The sequence below is a fragment of the Bos mutus genome, chromosome 8 (genome assembly GCF_027580195.1).
Source record: "Bos mutus isolate GX-2022 chromosome 8, NWIPB_WYAK_1.1, whole genome shotgun sequence".
Lineage (NCBI taxonomy): Eukaryota > Metazoa > Chordata > Mammalia > Artiodactyla > Bovidae > Bos > Bos mutus.
In genome coordinates this window covers 74,505,064-74,532,811 of record NC_091624.1, presented here as the reverse complement: position 1 = coordinate 74,532,811, position 27,748 = coordinate 74,505,064, and the positions used below count along the sequence as shown (strand labels likewise).

Genomic DNA, 27,748 nt, shown 5'->3' with positions numbered 1-27,748 from the left:
ACTCCAGATGCTCAGGTTTCTTTCAGGCCCAAAGGAGGAGCTGAGGAAAACACTTCAGCAGGCACCGCAAGCAGGCAGAGGAGACTTTATCCCTGGCGATACAGCCATAAATGTCTGGCAGTGCGTCCACAGTTATGGACAAAGTCAGTGAGGGAAGGGTCTGAAGCCAGGGCCCCATAATGTCTTCATAGTCAGCTCACAAACAAAACTTGTTTTCTTTAGGTTTAAACCTAGACAAATAAGCAAGTTAGAAGACAGAATTGGAGAAAATGGAAATCTTTATTTTTAAACACTAGTACATTTTCAAGCTGTTGCAAAAAGGAAAAATCATATTACCTCAAAACTATGCATCGAGGCATATTTATTTTTAACTCTAATCTTACAAACACATAATGAAAGAAACATATTTATAAATATCTACTCAGAATATGTATTATGAAAAAAAAGTGTTTAAAAATAACAGTCCCAGATCTCCCTCTTTAAATATATAAAATTCCCAGACAATTCATAAGGATTCTTTCTCAAGAGCCAAAAATTTCACAGAGGCCAACAACTCAGTTCTCATCAGACACAACCCAAAGTAAAAGGGATATAAAAAAATGTAAAAGTTCTGTACAAGGGAAATACAGATAGCACACGGGTAAATCTCATTACCATACATGCCATTTGTGTTTTAAAAATGTTTTATAAAAACTTCTATTTAAAACAAATAAGTGAAAGTCCTTCCCTGACTGTGGAAAATATATGTTACTACCCTCCCACCTGGGCCTGGAGGCCCCCACTTGCTCAGGGAGGAGAGCAGTCTCTGTTCCTTCTTAGGCCTAAAAGCTGTGTGTGGGGATCCACCTCCTCTGGCAGTGGCTTTTTTGGTGAGTGATTTCCTTCACTTAGAAAAATTCTTTGGGATCAAAGGAGACAACTGCTAACAAGTGAAAGCAAGACTAGGAGACAGCTTCAGACTGTGGTATCCAATTAATAATGTGTATTTTGCGGTTCTGGTGACCACACTCTGGGGAGCCTGATTTTCCACTGTCAGAGACACAGCCTGTCACCTACCCCAGTGAAACACACGGCACAGCCCCAGGCTGTCCTTCCTCGGTTCTCTTCTGCCCAAGTCATTCTGTGGCCTGCAGAGCAATGTAGGTAGACTACTGCCTCTTCTGACACTTCTTCTGGAAAGAGCTCTTCAAGAAAGTGCGGTAGACGGGGTCATCCACGTATTCATTCTTGAATCTGGAGCTCAGCACTCTCTGTCTCTTTTTCTCCCCCTGGATTATGTCTGTTCCATAAAATGTGTCTTCAAATCGCATGTCAGAAGCTGTGGACTAAGAACAGCCAATGTTACTGTGCAGAAGAGCAGGCACTTGACTTCACAGGAACACACAAAGGCCGGGCTCAGTCAGGGGTGGGGAGGGGGCTGAGGCCCCTTAGGAGAAGCCCACACCAGGGGTCATGAGTGCCTCCCCACCCCCATCTACTTCCATTTAGCCTCATTTTCTTCAGGATCTCCAGCCCTCGGGGACTTTCCTCAGCACAAGCAGAACTAAAGTCTTCTCATTTAAGTCTCCCTGACTATTCATGCCCTTGCCTGACCAGGTATGTGACTGACTTGTCCATAGTCGGCTCTAATTCACTCTTATTTCTACTTACCTCTGGGTCTCTGTTCCCACCACTTCCTTGCAACTGTCCTGGTTCCTGGGACACTCCTCTACCCTAAATGTATATGATTTCTGTCACCTCACTCTTGCATGAAGCTCTCTGTCATTTTGTAAGCCCTCTTCCTCGTCCTCTGGCTGCTCACTGTTCATGTGTCAGGGGCTCCCCTTAACTATTTGCTCAACTCTGATGGCCCTGAGGCTTTGCGTGTGGACTTTTCCTCTCTACATATGCTCCCCGGGCCTACCAAGCTACACTCAACTTCAATTTTGACATCGTTTCTAAAGACGCTCACGTCTTACTCTGGTTCATACCTCCCCCCGTGCTCAAGCCTGCATGTCCAACTACCCAGCAGGCATCTCAGAATGTTTATCCTGGAGGCACTTAGAATCTTCCTATCCTAGAGTGAACAAGTCTTCTTTCTCCATTGCTGTCCTTCCTAAATTCCATAAATGGCAGCACTACCCCCATCAAATCTAACTTCGTCGATTTGATGTAAGGTCTTTGTAAACTTCCCCTTGTCCCCATCCTGTCCAGGACCCCGAAGCCCTCCCTCCTTTCTTCTTTGACCCTACTGACCCCATGGTGCAGGCCCTCACGCTTCCCCTGCTAAACCACTGTGACAGTGCTGCGCCCTAGTCTCCCAGAACTACTAGAAGAAATGTTCTGCACTCTCTGACTACAGGACACCCCTGCTTATGATCTCCAGTAGCCTCACTGCCTTCAAGGTGACGGCTATACTTTCAGGCTGGATGTACATAACCGGACATAATCCTACCCCATGCTTGGATTAGACTGACTTATTTGCAATTCCTGGTCACACTTAATTGTCTCCAGCCTCTGTCTTTAAATGTACTGTTTCCTTTGCACAGAAGATATCCTGTCTTCTCTGTGACTGACAAAAATGAGGTTCCTTCTTTTGGATTCCTGGAACACATTACATGTCAATGTAGTAGAATGAAGGCATGGGCCGAGATGACGGGTAGGTGATGCCCCATCAGGGGTTCCTTGGATCCCTTGAAGGTGAGCATATCAGGGACTATAAATTGAATTTTACATGTGCTCCCACACCAAGCAATGTACTTTGCCACAGTCACTGCTCAGTAAGTGTTAGCTAGGCAAAGGAATGTGGGCTTTTTCTGTTATGCTCCAGTAAAGTTTACTTTTAAAAAAAATTTAACCTTTATTTTACATTGGAGTGTCACTGATTTATACCATTGTGTTGGTTTCAGGTGCACAGCGAGCGATTCAGTTACACGTGTACATATACCCATCCTTTTTCCATACAGGTCATTACGGATATTGAGGATTCCCTGTGCTATACAGTAGGTCCTGGTTGATCATCTATTTCATATGCAGTAGGTGCCTATATGTTAATTCCAAACTCCTAATTTATCCTTTCTCCCCCTATTTCTCCTTTGGTAACCATACTTTGTTTTTGAAGTCTGTCTATTTCTGTTTTGTAAATAAGTTCAGTTGAATTATCTTATAAGTGGTATCATATTTGTCTTCTTTTATAATCTCTAGGTCCATCCATGTTGCTACAAATGGAATTATTTTATTCTTTCTATGAGTAACGTTCCAGTGTGTATATATATATACACACACACCCCATCTTCTTTATCCATTCCTCTGTTGATGGACATTTAGGTTGCTTCCATGACTTGACTATTGTAAACAGTGCTGCAATGAACACTGGGGTGCATGGATCTTTTTGGATTACAGTTTTCTCCAGATATATGCCAGGAGTGGGATTGTTGGGTCATATGGTAGCTGTATCTTATGTTTCTTAAGGAACTTTCATACTGTTCACAGTGGCGTACTGATTTACGTTCCCACTAACAGCATAGGAGGGTTGGTTCCCTTTTCTCTATCCCTTCTCGAGCATTGATTGTAGATTTTTTGATGATGACCCTTCCGACTTTTGTGAGGTGGTACCTCACTCAGATGTGTCAAAGGGTGTGTTTAGAGGTGTCTGTGAGGTCAGTATAAGCTTAGGCAGTCTGTCTGCTGATGGGTGGGGCCGTGCTCCCCCTTGCTGGCTGTTTGGCCTGATGCCTCTCAGCACTGGAGCCTGCAGGCTGTTAGGTGGGGTCAGATCTTGGTGCTATAAGTGCAACCTCCAAGAGAGCTCACAGTGATCAATATTCCCTGGGGCCTCCACCACCAGTGTCCTTGCCCCCATAGTGAGCCACAGTGGGCCCCCTCCTCTCCAGAAGACCCTCCAAGACCCACAGGTAGGCCTAGTCCAGGATCCTATGAGTTACTGCTTTGCCCTGGGTCCCACTGCATGTGAAGTCTTGTGTGCACCCCAAGAGTGGAGTCTCTGTTTGCCCCAGTCCTGTGGAGCGCCTGCCCTCAAGGCCCACCAGCCTTCAAAGCCAAATGCTCTGAGGACTCCTCCTCCTGATGCCAGAGTGTTAGGCTGGGGAGCCTGACCTGGGGCTCTGGACTCCCGCTCCATCTTGTGTGGCTTTGTCTCTGGATGTAAAATATCTTTTTTGGTAGGTTCCAGTCTTTTTTGCTGATGGTTGTTCAGCACTTAGCTGTGATTTTGGTGTTTTCATGACAGGACATGAGCTGAAGTCCTTCTACTCTGCTGTCTTGTCTGGAGTCGAGGGGCTGCTTTTAGTTTGGATGCTTCTGTCTCCTTCCTCAGCATGTGCTGGCTCTTATACCCTTCATGTGGGGTATGCCAATACTTTGGCCACCTGAGGCAAATGGCCAATCATGGGAAAAGATCCTGACACAGGGAAAGACAGAAGGCAAAAGGAGAAGGGGATGGCAGAGAATGAGGTGGCTGGACGGCATCAATGACTCAATGGACATGGATTTGAGCAAATTCCAGGAGATAGTGAAGGACAGGGAAGGCTGGCATGTTGAAGTCCATGGGTTTGCAGAGTCAGACATGACTTGGTGACTGAACAACAACAACAAAGGTTTGGCAGCCCACACTCACTCCAAGTACACAGGTAGCAACTGGCACCGGCTTGTGGGTTTCCTAGCACCAGCTCGAGTACACCAGGGTAGCAATCAGCACCAGCTTGTGGGTCTCCCAGCAGCAGCCCCTGAGACTCCAAAACAGCAGGCACAGTGATTGGCCCCTGCCCGCTGCCCACACACACTCCCTGGATGGCAGGGGCAGTGACTGGCATCTGCTCCCGGCTCTCTCAGTGGTCCATGCCCGCCTCTGAAGCTCACAATGGTGGTGCTCGCTCATGCCTACCCCCGGAATTTGTAGGTGGCATCTGCTGCCTGAGAGCATGCGCAGGGAAAGGAGTTCCATTGGCGGTTCCTGCCCCTCTCCTTGCGTGGTGCTCAACAATGGGTCCCCGCCTCTCTGAGGGCCCAGGCTTCTTCCGTGTGCAGCCTCAGTTGCAATATTCCAGCCTCTACAGGTTGTCTGCGTGTAGCCAACTCCACTCCTCTCCCTGGGTATGACCTCTGAAGCCCAAGCTTTAGCACCCGGCCCCTGCCTGGGCCAGGGCATAAGCATCTTCTGCCAGGGAGTGTGGGTCACTCTCTGTTTTGCCTTCCAGAAGCTGGTTGCTGTGCTCTCCTCTGAGGCTCTGAAGCTTTGCACCTGTCCAGTGAGGGGACCTTTCCTCCTTCACAGCCCCCTCCCTGGGGCACAGGTCTTGTCCCCACTCCTTTCTCTCTCTCTTTTTTTTTCTTTCATCCTAACCGATTATGTGGAGGTTTTCTTGCCCTTTCAGAAGTCTGAGGTCTTCTGCCAGTACTCATTAGATGTTCTGTGCAAACCCCTCTGGACGTATCTGCGGGAGGAGGTGGGCTCCATGTCCTACTCCTCTGCTATCTTGATTCCTCCTTCCCGTAAAGCTTAAAGCACTATTTTTCCTTCCTAATTCCCTATTTTTTCCCCTTCAATGTGCTCCCAACTGGTTTTTATTGAGATGCCACCAATGTACAGTACACCTCATTATGTCATGGAGGCCCCCGCCCCAGGTGGTGACAGAGGCAGAGCCTAGATTTGAAGGCTTGAAAACAGGTGATCAGTCATGAAGAAGAGACAAACAATGGAACAAAGAAGCTTGAAAACTAAAAACAGGCACAGATTAAAAGTCGAGCATGTTCCCTGCCAGTTCGTGAGACAGTCCTCCAGGGTGACAGGCTCCCTCTGTGGCTTCCCCCAGATGCTACCCAGCTTCACCCAGGAAGCAAAGTAAGAGACTGTGGATGGGCTGGGCACTCTCTGTCGTTGGAAGAAAACAGTTTTGGCTCATTCATTCTTGGCAAAGCATCTCCTCTGAGTAATCTTTCCGTTTTATAAGTGCTAAAGTTAAAGAAGAAAATGAAACATCTATGAAAGTGTTGCCACTGTGTGAAGAAAGCAAAAGTCAACCTCTCAAATTAATAATAAAACCGATTTACCAGCAGCACCAGTTAATTATGCACCATTGCTATGGTTATTCTGTGAGACAATAAAAGGTAATGGGGCCGTTTCTGAAGTTAGTGGGAAGGAACCCAGCACAATCACCGAGGTGGACTGCTGACTCTCTTGAAAAATTTCTCCCCAAGTCAGCATGTGTCTGGGTGAGCAGAAGTCATTAAAACATGAAGGCCTCCCAGTGAGGGCTGCAACCTGCCCTTCCTTAAAACAACAACAACAAAACCCCTCTAATTATAAAGTATTTTCCATCAACAAGTTTTCCAATTAGATTTGTTTCACCAAGTGGAAAAAAAAAATAGCATTCATAGGCTAGCCAAGGGCCGAGGGTTATACACAAACCTGAAGGAAAAGCTGGTTTGTTACAACAGAAGCACGTTAAGTCTTTGATTTACTAAAATCAGAGGTGGCAAACTGGATTCAGTGACTGTGAGCAAGCTAGATTTTGTTCCTGAAGAGGTTTTCTACTAGGTTCGTAACAGGTTAGATTCAGAATATCTATGTGATTTATATATTTTTAATTAAAATTTTTTTCTCTGAAAATTAAAAATAAAAGTTCAATTTGGTGTGACTGCTCTGAGAGATGGATCTTAGAAAACTCAGAAGCTGTGCTCAAGTAAATCTACATGGGAAAGCACACTGACATTAGAGCCAAATCTACTGTGGAACAAAGAGATTGTGATCAGAGCAGCTTTCTTTTAATGTGATTAAGAAATGGTATTTGAAATCTACAAGACCCAGCTGGTAGGATGCTTAATCATACATGAATTAGAAAATCAAAGACCTGAGGGACTTCCAGAGGGCTCCCTACTCCATTTCCCAACCTCTAAATCTCCAGGTGATTTGACAAAGAAAAAGAAAAGGGAAGGGGATGGAGAATCCAAGGGAAATACAAGCAACAGGATGAGAGACAGTCATCTTGAGCACCCTGGAAAGTTGTTCTTAAGAGATTTCAAGACCTAGAACACCGACAAATTACCCAGGGTTTTAGGTCTCTTTTACGGTTTTACAGATGTCTTTACTCTAGGAATACTTTATGTTCCCTTTCCCTGCTGTTTATTATCTGAGAGTTAACCTATTTCAGGCATGTGGTTCCCTACATGTCACGCTTCCTCATTGGGTGGGTCGCACTGTCGCTCGTCTCTTGATTGTTTTACCATGAAGGACCTTCCCCTCAGGATGCAGCTGAGAAGAAACTCAGTTCACCCCTGATGTAGTTGACTCGGGACCCCACCTGACAGGAGAGGGGCTGAACAGACAGGTGAACATTTAAGGAAACAGATGGTTTTTCCAAACTAATCTAGGATAACTCTATCATTGCCTTAAAGTATATTATTAGCATGCAATGAAAACGAAGGATGTCATTTATTCAGAAAAAAATTCATTTTAGTCAGAAAAAGCCCCTCATTGCAATCTCCTTTAGTGTTTATTTCCTTTAGTGTTTATCACTTCACAAAAGCACTGTATGTAATTCTAAATGAGTAAAACTGGCTTCATTTCAGGGTCCAGAAAATATTTCATGACACAATAATGAAAACTAAGTTATTGTGAATTATATTTTTTAACAACTTCAATTTGATTATTTGTCCATGTTTGTCTTTTAATGGTATGTACAGGGCTTGAAACTAATAATGCTTTCTTTAAAAAAAAAAAACAAACACCACTTTACTATTCCTATAACTAGTATTTGGGCTTCCTTCTTTTATAAAACTGAGAGTTTCATTTAATTATGAATTGACACAACCATTAATAAACCTTCAGAGAGAGAGAAGTTGATCAATATAGTTGACCTTGAAAACATGGGTTTGAACTGCATGGGTCTACTTATACACAAATTTTTTTCAATAGTAAATCTGATGGTACTATACGGTCCACAGCTGGTTGATCTGACTATATAAGCCATATGTGAGTGTGTGGAGAGTCAGCACCCCAACTCCCCACACTGTTCAAGGCTGCACTGTATATGATAAGGCTACAGCAAACTAGATGTTTGCTACACTGAGTCTCCATTAATCTCCTACTGAAAGCCTTCTTTTAACATGGCTTCCACTAACAAGACTGTAAATGTCTTGATGATATCTTTGTGTGTTCCCAGTTCTCTTGCACAGAATATGTACTCAATAACTTTTTGTATGCCAACAGATGTTAACATAAAGAAGCATCATTTGACCTCATTAGAAAGAAAAATGAGGAACTTGCACTCGTTTCCCCGTTTCTGATCAAATATATTTGCTTTGGATTAAATAGATTTCAATAAGGGAAAAGATGCATTGGCTTCCTAAAAAATCAGTCCAAAGGCCTGAGTGTGTTTCCACTGGGCTCAGGAAAACAGTGCTAAAGGAGGGATTCACAGGGCAGACCCCTCAGAGAGATTATCCAGTACTTACAAATCGAGCTTTCACTCTCTTAGGTAACTCTTCGTCTAAAGTGTAGATGTCCTCTCTCTTCATTGCTATCTGGGATCCATCTTCAAATTCAACCTAATGAAAAATAAAGCATTGAGCATGGTATATTTTTTAAAAAGCAAGAAGCATTCACCATTTTCTTCAGGGTTCCAATTCGCCACACACACACAAAAAGAGAAAAAGGATTCAAACAGAACAAACCAAGAGAACTAGCCAACAGCCAAGGAAGGGAGAAAAGCTCTTTCCCTTATCAGACTAAGAACAAAGCATGTTTCAAACAGGCCAAAATTCTTGAAAATTAGTGTCCTGGAATATGTGATATGAAAACTTTATGCCCCCAAAGCAAAAAAAAAAAAAGAAAAAGAACTGCTGCTCAGATGATTTCTCAGGAGACTGTGGCCAGTTTAGCACTAAGGCTGGTGGAGCCTGTCGGCGCTCTTTGTTTCTTTAAGATGCTCTGATGACTTAAGAGGGAGGGTGTTTCTCTTTGAGAAAAAAGTGATAACATATTTTACTCTTATAATCCTCCCAGATAAAATAATTTCTCAAGTTCTTATAGAACTTTAACTTTCAAAACTCACTTTTGTTAAATTCAACCAAAAGGCCAGAAAAATCTCAGGTTCCCCTCAACCTCATGTGTCAACCATGTCAATGGATGAAAATATATAACCATCTAAATGAAAATGTTTAAAGCTTGTTTTTCCAAGCTATTCAAATGGAAGTATTTTCATTATCTATTTTTTGCAATATTTTATGCTATTTTGTTAGAGAAAAAGTAAGTGACATTGAATAACATAATCTGGGGAACTTCATCAAACACCCTATTCAAAGTGATCCTGATCTAGGCTTAATCCCACATGAACTCTCCCAGAAGAAAACAACGAAAGGGATGCAATCGAGGTAGAATATCTAATTCTAGTATGTTCTGTCTGTCTGAATTCTTTTAAGAAATAAATATATGCTTGTTAAAAAGGTGAATTAAATCATGTAGCTGTGCTATGTTAATAAAAACAATCTGCTGAAGTTTAAAAAGCTACTAAAGATAAAATATATAGTTAAACTTTGTATTATCCATGTACTGCTCCCATCTGACTGAGCTCAAACAATGGGGCAGAATTAGGTCTTGGTCACAGGGGCCCTCTCCCTGCTAGTTCCCAGAAGGCTGAGATGGGAAGGCTTTTCTTCCTGGCCTTGTTTCAACAGAATGGTTTTTTTTAACTTTAATTAGGCCAAGGTGTCATCCCATTTATATAGTTTGATCGCATAGCTAGAACTACCTGTGCCTACCTTTCTTCTGTTGCCAATCATTTGAGAATTCTAAAAGAGAAAAAGTCTGTTTTAAAACAGAGGAATTATGGGATGGTGACCAACCATCCCAGTGTGTCCAGGACTGAGGCGTCTCGCAGGATGCAAGATTTTCAGTGCTAAAATCCAGGACAGTCCCTCAAAGGCTGGAATGGTTGTTCACCAGAGTTTGGACAGAGCAGAGAGTAAATTCTGGCTCTTCCCTTTACCAGCTCTGTGCACTTGGACAAATTATCAAATTTGCTGAGGCTTTCTCCCCCTCATTTGTAAAATAGGATTCAAAAACCCTATCTTGGAGAGTTACTGTGAGGACCCCCAAATGCATATACCTAGGATACTTGGCACTGTGCAATAGGTATTTTGGTTCTATTTTTATAAATGTCTTTGCTTAGTCAATGGTGAAGCTGAATAATTAGACACAAAACACAAAATGACCTTAAAAGGCCACTTGGTTTAATGAAGAATTTTAAAGTACTATTTGTACTCGAGAGACAATTTTAATATTAGTCTTAACTTTTTCATTGAGTCTATAAATATGCTCACTATTCTATGTTGATAGGCCATCATAAATTCGACTGAAATTAACACAGATTACTAATTAGCCAGAATTTCAACATGTCCTCATTATGATACTTTTCATGTAGCTAACAGCTTTGCTACATGTAAGATGCTTCACTTTTGCAAGTATTGTTTAATTAAATGTATTTTCTTTTGAATGATGTAGTAAAGCTCTTTTTTAGGAGACTCCAGTATTACCAGCCTGTCTTCTAATTTTTGCCTGATTTTGGACATTCTGACACAAAAACGCTCCCATACCTAACCTGCTGTAAATGACCTCAATCTGCAACTTAACACTGTCACCAATATAGAGGGGGAAATAGCCTTTATAGTGTACACACACACACACTCCCCTTGGCTTTTTCTACACCTTAAAAAATGTCCTTCCCGAAGTTTTCCAAATGTCTTTGAACACTGCTAATTACACTGTGCTCCAGTTTTTGGTGCAGTCTTTTAATGTTCTTTCCCATTTAAGCCCAAGCCCCTTATCAGTCTTTGAACAATTTCTCTGAGGAAACTGGAAGGCTTATCATTCTCAAGCTGTTTTTAACTTAACAGGCCTGAACCTTCTTGCTTTTTCTCCTTCTACTTCAGTCTTCCTGCTTTTACACTACTGCTTGAGAATGCTGATTTCTGCCGTCACATTACTAGAAGTACTATAATGTATTGGTCCTAATAAATCTGTTCCTTTTTAAAAGTCTTTCTGAAGGAACAGAAACGCACATGTGCCATCCATGTTGTTTTTCTTATTAGAGCTTAACTCATCCTCATTTCTAATAGGGATATAGTTCATTTTTTAATTGTATAAGTGTTAGTCACTCAGTTGTGTCTGACTCTGTGACTCCACAGACTGTAGGCCTGCGAGGCTCTTCTGTCCATGGAATTCTCCAGGCAAGAATACTGGAGTGGGTTGCCATTTCCTTCTCCAGGGGATATTCCCGACCCATGGATCAAACCCCAGGCTCCTGCAATGCAGGAATCTTCTTTACTGTCTGAGCCACCCGGGGAGACTTTTTAATTGTATACATGTGTTTTTAAAATAATATATACAGTTGTTCAGTGAACAGACTTCCCAACTGACATCTGTACTTTTCATCACAAAAGCATCCTATAAAGCAAGCTGCCTGCCAATGCAGGAGACCTAAGAGATGCAGGTTTGATCCCTGGGTCAGGAAGATCTCCTGGAGAAGAACATGGCAACCCACTCCAGTATTCTCACTTGGAGAATCCACATGGACAGGGGAGCCTGGGGAGGCTACAGTCCATTGGGTTGCAAAGAGTCAAACATGACTGAAGCGACTTAGCAGGCATGCACGCCTGGGTGCACAAATGGCTCCATCTGTGCTAAGGCACCACTGGTTTAGGTTTGCTGAAATGTCAACGGGGATGACGTCTGTCAGGGAAAAGCCACCCATTCAGGGGCTGCTGGGTGATGAACAGCCATCACTGACTTGGCTTAGTTAGATAATCCAGCCACTTATTCTTTTCCCATATAACAGAAACACAAGAAAGCAGCCTGTTGTCCAGTCGGTCATCTTTCTGACCTAACTATACTCCTGACTATTAATCCATTTATCAAATGTGATTAGTCTCCCAGTATAGAACTTTATTATTCCTAGAATAAAACTCTATTATCTGGGTCATCAGTCTTTGAAACTTTGCCTTTTTTATAAAACAGCAGGTGTTCTAAATTCTAGCTTCTTGACCCATAGCACACTGGATATACCATCTGCCCTCTGGCTTCTCCTGTCTCAGCAAGCATCACACCCAGGGCAGCACTCACCTGGTACATGTGGGCAACATTTGATCCGAGATACTTGGCCCCGTAGAGTTTGCCATCGGGCCACTTGACTTGCACGACTTCCCCCTCGGCAGGAGGGCCTAGCTTCACACAGTCTCGGCTCTGCAGAATAAACGGAGTCGGGCTTTTCAAGGCAAATGTCTAAGTGACTGCATTTAGAACTTAGCAAATGATGAACTCCTGGCAATTAAAAGGAGTTATTGCCTCTATGTTTTATGGATTATGATCTTGCATGGGTGTTCAGGGGAAGAGTTATGAGCCAAAGGAGTACTTAAAGATTCAGCCTAGATCATAAAGTTGCAAAGGAACCACCATAATCCAAGAAGGAAGAAACATAGGTATTTACATTTGCTGTTTGACAGAGAATTGTTCAGAGGGTAAGTAAAATGTGCATAGCAACTGCGTTAGTTTAAAAATAGACTGGTTAATGATTTATAACACCTGACATTTATACAGCATCTTGCAGTCAACAAAATGCTTTAACATACATCTCATGTGATCCCCACAATCATTCCATGAAGTAGGCAGAGACTATGAATTGGCCCTATTTTACTGAGAAGGAAACTGAGCCTCCAAGCAAGCTCTGGAGAAATGAAGCTGGGTAAGAGACAAAGAACTGAGGACACCGGGGCCAGAAGAGAAGCAGACCATCAGTGGAGCTGGCAGGTCTTGAAGCAGCAGCAAGGGAAAGTGCCAGGAACATCGAGTGTGTCGGGTGAGGCTGCGAGGTGCTGTCCTGTTTAGCGGCCCTTTTCTGAAGAACCCTGGACCTGCCTCAACAGGCCTTCTGCCTGCATCTCTCATTCACTGACTGGCCGCTCCTTTCATGGGTGATCATGGGGACACCTATGACCAGTCTTCTTTCTTTACTTCTTCCACTCTACTCCACCTCCTCCTCAGGCAGCAACTCTTGAGTAAATCCCCCGGTAGTTCATCCTGGAAAATCCTTTTTTGTGGGGCACAGGGTTAGTTTACAGATACAGTTTGCAAACTTAAATTTGTATGTATTAAGTATGACAATAAAATTTTAATACAAAGGAATTAAATACTTGACTACTTTGATAAACTTTCTGCACATTTAACAATTCATGTTTTGCTAATCCTGGTATTTTACTGATGAGGCCAATCTCACTGACTGAAATGCACACTTGACCAGTCAAGTTATAAATCAGACTGGGCATGATCCTGTGGTTTAAATGAGAGGCACATACAGGAAATATTTAGTGGTTTATGATTAGAAACCCACCCTACATTACTTTTCATTATTAACAGAAAGTTTGCTTCAACAAGGAGTGGTCCTTTTACTGGGCTTCCTTGGTGGTTCAGACAGCAAAGAATCTGCCTGCAAGGTGGGAGACCTGGGTTTGATTCCTGAGTTATTGCTGGATTCAAGAGTATACGTGGCAAGTATGTATACTTTCTCACTGCAGACTATGCTTCCACTTAAAGCTATAGGCAAACAAACACAAGAAGAGGGTCTGCAGAGTTGATAGTTTGCATCAAACTTAGTCAAATTAAAAAAAGTTTCTTATTGGCTTTCATAATATTTGACCTCAGGCAATGCAGAATTGAAAAGGTAAGATGAACTGTATTCTATATAAGCCCCCAGGGTTATCATATCACTTTTCATTTCCCTCCCCTTCCCAAGATGAACCTGGTACTAAGAACATTTGGAAGGTGTAGCTAGCTTCTAAATAGACACTGTCTGGTCTCCTGGGTTAGGAAGCTACATCAGCTCTGGGATAACTCTGAGCTAAAACCCAGATGCTTTGGTGATGGGGGCAGAGGGAGAACAAGAGTATGTTTCTTCCTTCATCTAAAGATTTTCTCCATGTGGAGGAAGCACTATTGGGGGTAATAACTCCTGGCTTTTTTTTTTTATTCACTTTTTAAAATTTAATTCTTATTGGAGTATAGTTGATTTACAGTGTATTAGTTTCAGGTTAGGACAATTTTACAATTTGTATGGAAACACAGAAGACCCTGAATAGTGAAAGCCCTCTTAAGGAAGAAAAGCAGAGCTGGGGGAATCGGGAGGCGGGTAACTTCTGCTTTGCCCCTCACTTTCTTTCTTTCTGCAGAGCTCCTCTGCTCCTTCCACAGAGGGAATGGGTGGTGTCCTGCACCACAGGTCACCAGAAGGCCTAATTCTCAGGTCCAGAGTATCAGGAGAATCCTTCACCCACAGATGTAAGCCACACTCTCCAGCATCTGCTTTATTACAAATAAAGGAGGTATTTTAAGTTTTCAAACCCTGACCTCCTTCTCTAACTGCTTCCCCTCAGGCCCTTTCAATTGGTCCTTCTTCAATCCCAACAGAGACAAGTCAAGGCCTTGATGGATATGAAGCCACAGTCCCACCACAAGCCACCTCCAAGCGGGGAAGTTATGCCCTTAGTTTTACAGATTTGACCTTCAACACAGGTTTACTAGCCTTTAGAATAACTACCCCAAACTAATCCTGAGCTGCAATTCCTGGTATCATATCACCAAGGTGTTGCCAATGGCCACAGAGATATGGCCTGGGCAATGTATAAAGGATACTCAAGGCATTTATCATAAACATACAACCTTGTTAGTAAACTAAAATGTATGCAACCTTAGAGTGACGGATAATCCTTTTTTGAAAAGGTGTCCGAACTAAATGTATGAGATAGTTTTTTTCTTACTGTCGGCAAACGCTTGACTCACAGCAAATCTTAATTTGGCACAAAGCAGCGGAGCTCACAGACCCCTTCCAGCTCAGCTCCCACCTAACTGCTATGTATCAGTCGCCGCCACTTCACTCTCTCTCACGTCAAAATCTAGGGGAGACAATCTTGCTTGCTTTCTCAATTTCTTGCTTTCAGAGCTCTTTTTACTTTATTCACAGTAGAAGAATAAAGAAGAATAACCAACCAAATTGAACATAAGGCTGCAGAGAAGAACACAAGAACATAAGGCTGTTTTGAGAGTTTCCCTTCCCCCTTCCCCACCAGGCGGCACTATTCTGTCATGATGTGGCGCTTCCCACCCTTTGCTGGGTCCTTTAGGTGGAAGAGGATATACTTAGATTTGCATATAACTTCATTTAGTGAGTAGCATTACCTTCCAAATGGGCTTAAAGCAGCTCACAGTAAAACACAAAATAGTTTATTTCTGTAACACCTAGTCTCCTCCATAGAGAAATGGTCTCAAATCTTGAGTCTGCCAGAAACTTCCTATGACTACATGGTGTATATAAAGCATTTAAACAGGAATGGGATTAGGAGTATGCGGACTGATGAAAAGAAGTTAAAAAGTTTGATATTTATGCTTCCCTGACTCCTCCAGTGCAGAAACTGCTGGATGTTCCTTCAGACTTTAACAGTCACTAATCTGATATCTATTTACTGACCACCTGTGTGAGACACTAGAGGAGTCAATGGTGTCCAGCTCTTCAAGGCAGAGACAGACAGAGGGTGTCATGCCCATGCCTGGAGGCCTGTCACACTGAGCCCCACTGCTGTAGGCTGGGGGCTCCGGGGTCCCTGCAAGGGCTGGAGTCCATGTGGAGTGAGTGAGCTTCAGCCACCAGAACAGAATTTGTATTTGATTCATAGATTGGGTTTCTGAGTAAGATTTCATGCAGGGGCGGCGGGGGGGGGGGGGGGAAGGTTTCTGTTAAAAATAAAAGGTCCCCGCTGTGCGTGAGGAATCAAACAAAGCAGAGCTTCTCCAAGTGTGGTCTGAACCTCTGGGGACACACATTACAATTGGAGGTTCCAATTGCCACTGCCCTCCACTCTACGTGACTGGGATGGTTTTTTAAGCATTATAGAATGGACCTCCTGATGCAGCTCTTAGTGTGTTGCTGGAACAAGTGAACACCTCTGCTGGAAAAGTATATGCGTTAAAAACCTTGACTAATGCATTTCTCCCACCTGTCGTCTAGACTCTCAGAAGTCTGCCTTCACTTGCCATAAACACCTGTTTACCCTCTGCTGCACTGCCTCCAGGGATGTATGAACTCCCCTGAAATCTGCCAGTGCTCTGTCCACAGGGATGCTGGCGTCTGGAGCTGTCAGTCAGCCTGCAGTAGAGTGATATTCATTTTCACAAGGGACGTGAAAATGAAAGACAGAAGTAGTCATCACACTCAAGAGCGGACTTTTGCCTATGACTAGAGGACTGAGATGAGCCACAATTCCAGTGACAGGACGGTGTCATATCACATTCTTGCCTAAGTCATGCCAAACCCCTGTACTTTCTCTACTAACAAAAGGGAAGAGCCCAACAGCCAGTCTGATTATCGGAATTCCAAAGTCACTGTGTTTTTGGAACTCTGACTAGGCCCTTTAAAAAGGACCTCTAGAGGCAGCAGCTGTCCTTGCATGCTGCCTACCTTACTCTCTCTTCCACTCCTCGTCTCTACTCTACTAAGTAAAATCCACAGGGCAGGCAGCCCATCTACCAGTCTGATTACATCAGATGAAGACACGATACATGAAATCCCAGTAATTCATCAGCATATAGTTTGGAACCTCAGACAATCCCCCACGCAGAAAATGCTTAAATGACCAAGAGTAAACTGATGCCAGCCGCTGCACTGGGGGATAATCACCAGCTCATTACTGGACTCGGGCAGGTATTAAAAAAACGATAGGCATGTGCTCATCAACCTGGCTATCTGTCATCAGTTTGGCTCCTCAGCCTCTGAAACCCCTTCTCCCTTTCGAACTCTCAGTGGAAGGCAGAGCTCAGGTGCCATTACAAATGCTGAAAGATCCTAGATACGCCCTGGCCCAGAGTCCCTGGCAGCAGGTATAGACTGCGTCAGGCCAATTTTGGCTCCACCTGCCCAGGAGGTAGAACCTGTGACCAGAGATGCAGAGAAACAGTGGAGGAGGATGCTCTCAAAGGTAGCAGCAGCTCATGTGTGTTGATGGCAGAGCCCTGCTCCAGGGCCCCGGAAGGGGAGGTGACCTGGTCCTATTCACCTCCAGCTGAGCAGCCTCCCTTTCTCACCTATTGTTTGACCTTGTTTTTCTGAATTCTTGGATATCCCATGGGTGTCCTAATAACTTTCCACTAAGTTCCTGTAGTGCCTAAATCACTTTACAGTAAACTTTTTGTTTTGTTTTTGGCTGCGCTGTGCAGCTTGCGGGATCTTAGTTCCGTGACCGGGGATTTAACCCAGGTCTGGCAATCAAAGTGAAGAAGCCTAATCACTGGACTACCAGGGAATCTCTGAGTTCCAGTTAGTTTTTGTTGCTTGCTGCTAATGACTTTGACAGATAAGTAATGGCAGGTTTGGGTGGTAGCAGTTCCCCTCCTCACAACGTGGGGAAAGATCCTTTGATTTAACAGTGGAATATAAAAATGGAAGGTTTCCCACACCACCCAATCCTCATTCAAAGGACTTATGAGGAAAACCATCCCTCAAAAAGGAAGGGAACAGATTCATGGCACCACCCACCTGTTCACAAGACATGGCCCTAGATGATTCGTGACTGCCCCCAAGTTGTACTTTCTTGGGCTCCAAAATCACTGCAGACAGTGACTGCAGCCATGAAATTAAAAGATGCTTGCTCCTTGGAAGAAAAGCTATGAAAAACCCAGGCAGTGTATTAAAAAGCAGAGGCATCACTTTGCCGACAAAAGTCCATTTAGTCAAAGCTATGGCTTTTCCAGTAGTCATGTATGGATGTGAGAGTTGGACCATAAAGAAGGCTGAGTGCTGAAGAATTGATGCTTTCTAACTGTGTTGCTGGAGAAAACTCCTGAAAGCCCAGTGGACTGCAAGATCGAACCAGTTGATCCTAAAGGAAATCAATTCTGAATATTCATTGGAAGGACTGATGCTGAAGCTCCAATACTTTGGCTACCTGATGCGAAGAACTGACTCATTAGAAAAGACCCTGATGCTAGGAAAGATTGAAGGCAGGAGGAGGAGACTACAGAGGATGAGATGGTTGGATGGTATCATGGACTCAATGGACATGAGTTTGAGCAAACTCCAGGTAGATAGGGAAGGACAGAGAAGCCTGGCATACCGCAGGGATTGCAAAGAGTTGGATACAACTTAGCAACTAAACAACAATAACCAAGTTTCCAATGTACTCTGCAGTCTGAAGATGTGCTCTCTGCAGTGGTAGCCCTTTAGAGGGGGTTCTCAAGGAGATGACTTCCAAAGGGATGTACCATATTATATGGATTAAATTTTGCACTGCTTGTTGTATATAAGTGTATATAAGTTTCAATAATTTACTAACAACTGTCAGTCTAATAACAAAGATAGAAAACATTTTAAAATTATTTTTCTTTTTTTTTCCCCCACTGGAACAGTTTCAAGTAGTTTATTTAGCTAGGCATAGACTTGACAAACATCAGTATGATTTTTGTAGTTTCCAAGTAACTTTTGTTCTGAGTTTCTACTCTATATCCTTTGGGGAAATTATAGATTTTTTTATTTTAAAGATGGAAAAACAAACTTAACCCATATTTTCATCACCTATATATAAATCCTGTTATAATGTTGATTCTTCTCTATGCTTCCATGCGTTAAAAAAAAAAAAAAAATTCGGACCTCCTCTACAGATAAAATGTCTTCCCTCATAGCCACAGCCTTTATTTTCTTTCATGTGAGAGCACAGCTGCCCTCTTCCTAAAGAAGCAGACCTGGCTGCAGCCGTGAAGACCTCACAGTGCAGTTCCCACTGTGGTCCTCACACATCCCACAGCACTTGAGGGGGAAGGGTCTTTCTACCATGGTAAAACAGACAAAACATAAACTTGCCACCTTAACCATTTTCAAGTATACATTTTAGTGGCCTTAAGTATATTCACAATGTTGTACAATCATCACCACCCTCCTTCCCAGATTTTCATCATCCCAAACTGAAACTCCACACCCATTAAACAATAACTCTCCACCTCCTGCAGATGAACCTAGAGCCTATTATATAGAATGAGCTAAGTCAGAAAGAGAAAAACAAATATCATATATTAACGCATATTTATGGAATCAAGAAAGATGGTACTGATGAACCTATTCGGAGAGCAGCAACAGAGACGCAGACATAGAGAACAGGCTTGTGGAAAAGGGCGGGGAAGAGGAAGGGCAGGGTGAGATGAATGCAGAGAGTAGCATGGAAGCATACACACTGCCGGGTGTAAATAGATAGCCAATGGAAATTTGCTCTTTGACTCAGGGAACTCAAACTGAGGCGATGTAGCAACCTAGAGGGATGGGGTAGGGAAGGGACCTACGTACTGCTATGGTTAATTCATGTTGCTGTATGACAGGAATCAAACCAATGTTGTAAAGCAATCATCAATCAATTACAAATAAATAAATATAAAAAAACAGCTCTCCATTTCTGGTCCTCCAATCCTGGGTAACCATCATTGGAAAGCTTTCCTGATTTGGAACCAGTCTGTTGTTCCATGTCCAGTAGTCATTATTGCTTCTTGACCTGCATACAGATTTCTCAGGAGGCTGGCAATATTGAGTGCAGCACTTTCACAGCATCATTTTTTAGGATTTGAAATAGAATCTGGCTATTTGTTAGCACCTCATAAGTGAAATCACATATTTTCCCTTTTACATACTTGGATGATTTTGTACCTTGCTACTGATCACCTATAATTAAGAGGATCTTCTTAGTTATTAATTATCCTTTAAAAACTCCATTTTACTGAATATACACAACATTTATGGATATTCCACAATTAATTTAAGCATTCTCCTATTGTGAGATATATAGGTCATTCCATTTTTCTCATACCATCCATAATACTATTGTATATTTTTCTCCATAAATCTTTGTCCAAATTACTGACTGTTTTCTTAGAACAGACTTGTAGAACCAGAATTACTTGGTGAATAGGTATATAAACTATAAAGTTAAATTCATCAGCTTTGAAAAATTCACCATCAGACTTCTCTAGTGTAGTTAAGTCTATTTTTAGCCACTCGACAAAATTCTGCTTCAGTCAGTCCAAGGTGGAGTCCAGGCTAAATGACCTCCTAATCCCTCCTCTCGGCCACACTGAGAACCAACGCTCAAGAAGATTCTCTCCCAGCACAGCCCATACATCCTGTGTATAAAGGAAGAACTGATTCCATGCTGGTTCCTTTGACTATACCCCTTTCACAGTGGCAGCCTTCCAACAGACCTCTTCTCTATGCTCTGTACTAGTTGTCAAACACTGTCATTTCAGCCTGTGGGGCAATGAATTCAAGCCAACCTACTTCCACACGGACACTCATCATTCTGGGAAAATTCCATGTCTGATGCCCAGTTTTCCTGTGTAAGAGATTTTTAAGTCTTTTACAAGGGACAGATTCCCTTTCTGTATACTGATACTCCAGTTATCTCTTGGAGTGATGCCTCCTTATTCCCTCAAACAGCCAAATTCCTTTCCAGCAGCCACCTTTCTCCACTGCCTGACACTTAACCATACCCATCTTCCAAAAGACAGTATCTTCTTTACAGAAAGAACAGTACTGACACTTATTTGGTAAACTTCTGGGGGCCAATTAGCTGGTTAGTACACACTTCCCCTTTTGCTATAAGCCAAGACTGAAAACAATTCCTGGTAAAAGTTCTGAGGCCCCAGAGATGCAGGAGATTTTATTCTTCTGCAAGTTACTACAGCATTACACCTCGGAAGGTACAGCGCTAAAAGAAGTCACATTTTTGTTATTACAACTAGGTGAGATGCTGGCATGAAAAAGCTTCTAAAATCATAGAAAATACAAAGCTAAGCAATTTCTTTTGGAATTATCTTTCTGGCTCTTTTGTAGGGAGGAAGCATAAGAAAAGTCAGTAACTAGAATCAGGGGTGACATTGGGGAGCTGACCTGACTGCAAAGGCCTGTGAGAAGGACAAGGGGAGCAGCTGGAACGTGTGGGGCTAAGCAAGGCGGCTCTAAAGTGCTGGCCAGGGGTTCTCTGTATCCCTGGAACTGCAGAGTACGAATGGAACCAAAAGGGCCATTTATTCTCTTCTCCCTGCCTTGGGGAGAGGCCACTCCTCTCTTCCTCCCTGCCTCTTCTCCCTCCCTGGCATACACTGTGTCTCCTGGTGCCTGGCACTGACTTGGCATTGGAAGGCAGAGACGAAAACAGTCCTCTCAGAGTGCTTTCTTTCAAAGAATTCAAAATCCAGATAGGGACTCAAATATATGCACGAATATATGAATACCTACAATATGATGTACTGTATGTGATCATAGGTGAATGGGCAGAGAAGTGGTGACTCTGTGTTCATGACTCAGGCTCCCATGACATCAACTGTGTCAAGGCCCTTCTCCTCATGATTAACCTAATTCCTCAGGCCTTCCCCTCAGTAGTATATCCCCAGCCACATGAGTGAATGAGTCAGAGAGTCCCCCTTCAGGACTCTCCTGCACTCATCTGGCTTGGTCTATGTGAATGCTGTAAGATGGGAGAGAGCAGTGATGTAGACACCAGATGGAGCTGGCAGCTCCCCCAGCACTTTGTGGGGACCACTGATGGAGGCTGTGGTGTAGCAGCTTAATTTTATCAGGGCTCCATAGCTGGTCAGGCTATCACACTGACTGTTGAGGGGTGTGTGTGGCCAGGTCAAAAGCACAGAGCTGTAGGCTGACCCTTTCTCTACCCCTCAGGAGTGTTCTCGAATAATCCCACCAATGATCCCTGGGCTGACTCCCCACCAAACCAGGAGTCAATGCAGGAAATGCTTCCAGTTCAACTCCTAAAAGCCCCATATATATAAACTACTTGAAAATGGGGTCAGTATGTTGAAATCTTTCTGATACTTCTTCTGCAGCCCTCCTTTTATAAAGGTATGGAAGATATTACTGGGAATTTTGTGCTTAGGGACTCTCTTGACCAATGAGTTGACTAAAAATTACTAGCCTTCACCACCAATAGTAACAACTGCCACCATAGTCATAAACACTACCTGAGTGTTTCCATGCTGGTGTGTGCATGCATGTTCAGTCACTCAGTTGTGTCTGACTCTTTGCGACCCCATGGACTGCAGCCCTCCAGACTCTTCTGTCCACGCAGTTTTTCAGGCAAGAATAGTGAGGAGTTGCCATTTCCTAATCTAGATTATGTGCTGGACGCCATGCTGCTTCATACAATAGGTTTCAAAAACTACAACCTGTGCATTTATTATTATCTCCATTTTATGGATACGGTAGCTGGCGTCAACTTCCTTGCCCTGGATTGCATGGGTGGTTACGGAGCAGAGATGAACACTAGGTCTGTCTGCCACACATCCAGCTCTTCCCACCTTGAAGACTCAGCCAGCACCTAAGCCCACCCTTGGGCTGGCTGCACCCTCCTGCTGTGCTCCCTGCAGACACTAATGCAGAAGCACCCCAGAACTGAACTCCTTACACTCAAAAAAGGTGGGCAATTCCCATCTCTAGGGGACAGGTCTTTCACCCTTTTTATATTAATAGTTGTGGGCAGAGGCTAAACACATGAAGGGAACAAAATATTTTATAATGTCAATAAAAATTATGTTGCAAAACCAAGAAATGGAGGGCTTGAGTCAATTTCTCTGTGTTGCTATTGTTCAGTGTCTGTCATATCCGACTCTGTGACCCCCATGGACTGTAGCCCACCAGGCTCCTCTGTCCATGAGATTCTCCTAGGCAAGAATACTGGAGTGGGTTGCTATTCCCTTCTCCAGGGGATCTTCCTGACCCAGGGATCAAACCCAGTCTCCTGCATCCCGCAGCCAGATACTTTTGAATTTCTCTGTAGTGGTTTCTAAAAATAAATGTCAGTTCTAAAAGCTGAAAACAGAAGGATGAAAAGAAGGATAAGGGTAAGCGTTGTGGGGAGAGAAGGCTGTCGTGCTCACATCTCATGCTGGGGGCTCTGCTCACCCACGCTGGCTTCTGCCCACTCCCTGCTGCCCCGAAGGCTGTACTGTTCCCCAGAGCACCCGCCTGGGCCCACAGACACGACTGGCAGTCTTGCGGTAACGCTGCCCGGTGTCAAAGAAGAGCTGCTACTGTGCATGACCAACTCTATGTCCTGGCTTCCTCAGCAATAAAATGGAGATAATAATACAACCTTGCAGAGCTGATAGGCAAATGAGAGCTAATAAATATTTAAAATGAGAGAAAAACAAAGCACAGTGCCTGGCAGCTGGTGAGTCAGAAGTGATCTGTCACTGGATTTACTTCGCATCAACAGGGAACATGGAGTATGCTAAGGAGAGGACAAAAAGCCTTGGGAGAAGGTGATTCTCGGCATTTGAAATCATGAAAAAGGATGCACTGAGAAGCCAAGAGCCTACTATCAAAGATGATTAGACAATGTTAGCCTCGTTGAAATCCAAAAAACTCAGCAGAGGAGGAAAGCAGGAGTCATCTCCCAGTCAGGCAGAGAAAGAACCACAGTGTCCTGCACCCGCTCACACAGCTAGTAAGTGGACAAGTGGGGCGACCTTGCACTCAACACATAATTTTCAAGGATCTCTTATGTTCTAGGGGGTAGTGAGAAAAACTGTTTTTTTTTTTTTTTTTTCCTTAAACCTCATGCAACTCTTTAGTGGAAAATGCAGGAGTTAAACTAAAATAATAATAAAGGTAAGTGTAAGAATGATATCATAGAACTCACAGGGTAAAGCAGAAGCATTTAACTGAGGGATTATTGCCACATTACATGGTTATTATATCCCAGAGAGCCTCAAGATGCCACAAGAGGTGGGAGAACTAAGATGAAATTTTGACACAAGATTCTGAAAGAATCCAGATAAGGAATATCAGGAAACACAAGTCATGATATAGTTTCTCAGAAGGGTTCATATCTTTTTAAAGAAATAATTTTTTCTGATTATAAAACATGCTTATATGGAAGATATAAGAAGGGGATAAAGTTGAAAATCATAATCACCTATGATTACACTCTCCAGAAATAATCAGTAACATTTTGATGCATTTCCTTTGAGAATTTTTCCTTTGCATATTTATATTTTTGTATATAATTGGGATCATGCTGTAGATACAATTTTTGAGCCTGATTTCTCCATTTATTACACAGTACCATTAAATAGCCTTTGAAAACATGATTTTTAATAGCAGCATAAATAATTCATTTAACCTTAGCTGCATTGGTAAGTGTTCAATGTCCACATTAAAGCAACAATGAGTTGTCACGCTTGCATCACCAGTTTGAGTTTCGGGCACTGTTCATACACTCGAGACCAGAATTTTGAGTGGAACGCTGTCCTAAAAAAATTTCATCCTGAAAGTGTCCTGAAGGAAGAACATTCTGAAAATCACTTTATATTCATTAAATCATTCATTCCTTCCCACAACAAATATGTATTAAGTGACTAAGGCAGGAAGACTGTTTTGTTTGAATTTGAGAAGACTCATGAGGAAACTGATAGCATGTAAAAGCTGCCAGAAAGACAGGATGAAGGGTATTCAGTTTTGATCTAAAGGTTAAGAACTGACTGGATCTTAGGGGTGTTTCAGAGGCACCATTGAGACTCCACACAAAGAAGCTCATGCCTCCTAACAGTTAGCAGCAAACTGGTAGTGAGCCCCTGCAGCTTGGAAGTATTCAACACCAGACTTGAGAACCACTGTACAGGGGTTAAGGTCATGCATACTTGCTGTAGAGCCTGGAGTCTGAGGGAGGCACAGAGGAGGGTTAGGTTGGTTTAGAGGCTACAGGGGGAGGGGACTGCACACTTAGCCATTAGCTTGTCCTACTTAGGCAGCAGTCCTGAACTGAGCCAGGGTTACTCAGAACTTTTAGACAGGAGACCCGCTGTCTAAGATTTTCTCATTGAACAGTCTGTCCAAGTCTCACTGGAAGTTACAGGCAGAGCTAGGATTATGGTTCCCAAATTTGTCAAGCCCTTGTCTAGGGCCCTTCCTCCTTCACCAAAGTGCTGGGAACAGAGAATGCAAAAAACAAGAAGAAAAATCTGATGTAGATGGAAAATAATCTTTTCCCTTAATCTAATCAGGGAGGCCTGGCGTGCTGCGATTCATGGGGTCACAAGGAGTCAGACATGACTGAGCGACTGAACTGAACTGAACTGAATCCCAGTCACTCTCTGGCTACACTCCTAGAGCTCCTTATATAATAATATCAGCTTCCTCTATGACCAAAAAAAAGGGAGCATCAACACCCCAAGGAGAGGACCCACTTATGCAGGACTGTCTTGATCTCTGGTGGACACACAGAAGGTCTGTTCTAACCTAACAACTAGGAAGCTCACGAGCAGGTGAAGCAAAAGCATAGAAGTGATAATAGAGGATTGAGACCTCCACCTACTGCTGTGGAAAAGGCTTTGATGAAGCTTTGGAGGTTAAATGTACAACTGCAAAAAGACACTGTGGTGTATAAAAATATGTCAAGGATTGATTACTCTTGTGGTGTGGCCAAAGAAGATCTTGGCCTTTGAGTCTCCAAATGACACTACATTATACGAGTAGCATGCCACGTTGTCAACTGGGGCCATGTGCCCAAAGAAACGGCCTCGCCCAAGCTGGCCCAGCAAGGGCTCGTGCACATGACCACACAGGGAGCTGTTCACCAAGAGCTGGGCTTGGGAAAGGGGCATGTGTGTGTTTAAATGAGTGAACTGCTAGGCCGGGCACACTCTAATGCTCACAGAGATGATTATAATTGACCCAATGTGTTTCTTCCCATGCCAGAATCAGAAGACTATGAGATTTTCCAGGCCGATGTCTCACTTTAAAGTAATGGGTTGAATAATAAAATGACTTGCCTAGAGTCACAACTCACGAAGAGCTGACTATTATTTAGTTTAACCTTGCATTTCATAGCTCAGTTGTACAAGATTTTGAGCAAATGAGTAACACCTGGGGAGGATTTTAAACAGAGGATTTAAAAGGATAACCAGGAAGGAGTGAAGACAAACTTAAGGATTTGTGAGAATATGATTTGTCAAAAAATGTCAGCCTGTATTATGTTAAATTCAGAACGAGAAGAATAGTAAAATGTATATGTGTACAAATGAAGTAATCCAGAATTTCCTCCAAGTTGCAAATATGCCTGAACATAGCGATACAATATGAACAACTCATTCTATAAAAGTTTCCCATGGAACCTACTGCTTCAATGTCTGTTAATTTAACCTGTCCTTCTCAGATTTAATGCAAATGCATAAACTTACACAATCACGTTCATAACAGACTGTCTTACGAAGAACAGGACGTGTGTGATTACTACCAGCCTATTTCCACAGAGGCCAGTCTGTCACAAATTGTAGACAGATAAATAAGATGGTTGAGGAGAGGATAATGAATCAATCGATCTACTCAACACTGTTACCCTTAAAGTCAGAAATTTCAGAAATTCCCCAAATGATGCTTATGTTGTCAAAAGACTGTCAAATCAGAAGAATCTCAATGTGAAATTAAGGAGAATTTTGCAGTTTGTAGGTTCCAGGAAAAAAATAAAAATGATATATAGATAACATGCTATTGTCAGGCTCATCAGAACCAGAGCTTTTAATCCAAAGGCTTAAAAACACATTAGAGGAGGGCAGCGAATTTAGCTTTTACTGATCACACTCAAGCCTGGAATGCCTGGTTCAGAATTACACTGAGGATTATGTTGTGCCCTTTTTCTGCTAGTTAATGAACATTTGAAGTAGGAACCTCTCTGCTCTTTTCATGCTGGATATTAATCTTTATTTGAAGCCTAATTTTTGCTAATATCTGACTTGCTTAATGAAAACTAAGCAGTCAGCCAATTAATATTTCAATTATGATATGGTCTTTTTTCCCATCTCCCTCCAAAAAACAAGGTTATGTTAGCATCCTCAGTTACTTTCCTTGAAACAGACACCCACAGTTTTGAATTGATGTAGACTGGCATATACTGGCAACTGTGAACCAAAAACATGCCAAAAGGAGACTCCCAGGATACACGGGCATCTGTAAAGGGGGATCAGTGGAGGTGATGCTGGAGCCAGAACAGCTGAACCTGGCTTTTATAGGTTAAACTAAGAAGGAAGAAAAAAGACCTCAGGGATGATACTACAGAAAAAGAGCAATGAAGACAGAGGAAGATAAGGGGTAAAAGGAGATGGCTTTGCCAGCAGCTGGTTTTAAATGTCCATCGTAACTACCAATCAGCAATAACTACCTAACAGTAAAGCTAGGATGCGAGTCCTAGCTTCTATCAAGTCAGTATGATGCCAGATGCATTTGAATAAAGATCTACATGCTCATACACACACGTAAGGATTGTGTATGCACTTTTAAAACCCTGGGAGGATACATAAGCAGCAGGAGGGACTGCACTCAAATGGACACTGCTACGGAGACTTGTACCGTTCATCTCATGTCCACCTATATTTCTTGAAGTTTAGCCAACCATGGGAATATAAGGCAAAACACTGGGCACACGTGATGGTTAAATCTTTGCTTTCTTATTATTACTGCTAAGCGCAACATTTCGTGTACCAAAGTAAGTCATTGATCCTTTCCCTTTAAGAATGGTATATAAATCTCAAACGGAGAAGGCAAGGCAACCCACTCCAGTACCCTTGCCTGGAAAATCCCATGGACAGAGGAGCCTGGTAGGCTGCAGTCCATGGGGTTCTAAAGAGTCGGACACGACTGAGTGACTTCACTTTCACTTTTCACTT

The 27,748-nt window shown here is 42.9% G+C and overlaps 1 protein-coding gene across 6 annotated transcripts in view; it reads right to left on the bottom strand.

Annotated features, from left to right (window-relative positions):
• Nucleotides 1–260: 260 nt before the first annotated feature.
• KDM4C (lysine demethylase 4C) overlaps nt 261–27,748 on the bottom strand; it is a 411,129-nt gene continuing 383,641 nt past the window's right edge. For 5 of the 6 annotated variants that reach the window (XM_070375870.1, XM_070375868.1, XM_070375866.1 and 2 more), the window contains 3 exons: nt 12,116–12,235; nt 8,452–8,544; nt 261–1,325 (listed from right to left, as the gene is read on the bottom strand). In XM_070375870.1, the coding sequence (XP_070231971.1) occupies nt 1,149–1,325; nt 8,452–8,544; nt 12,116–12,235 (390 nt within the window). In that variant the 3' untranslated portion in view covers nt 261–1,148. The other variant, XM_070375869.1, reaches the window with a different exon arrangement.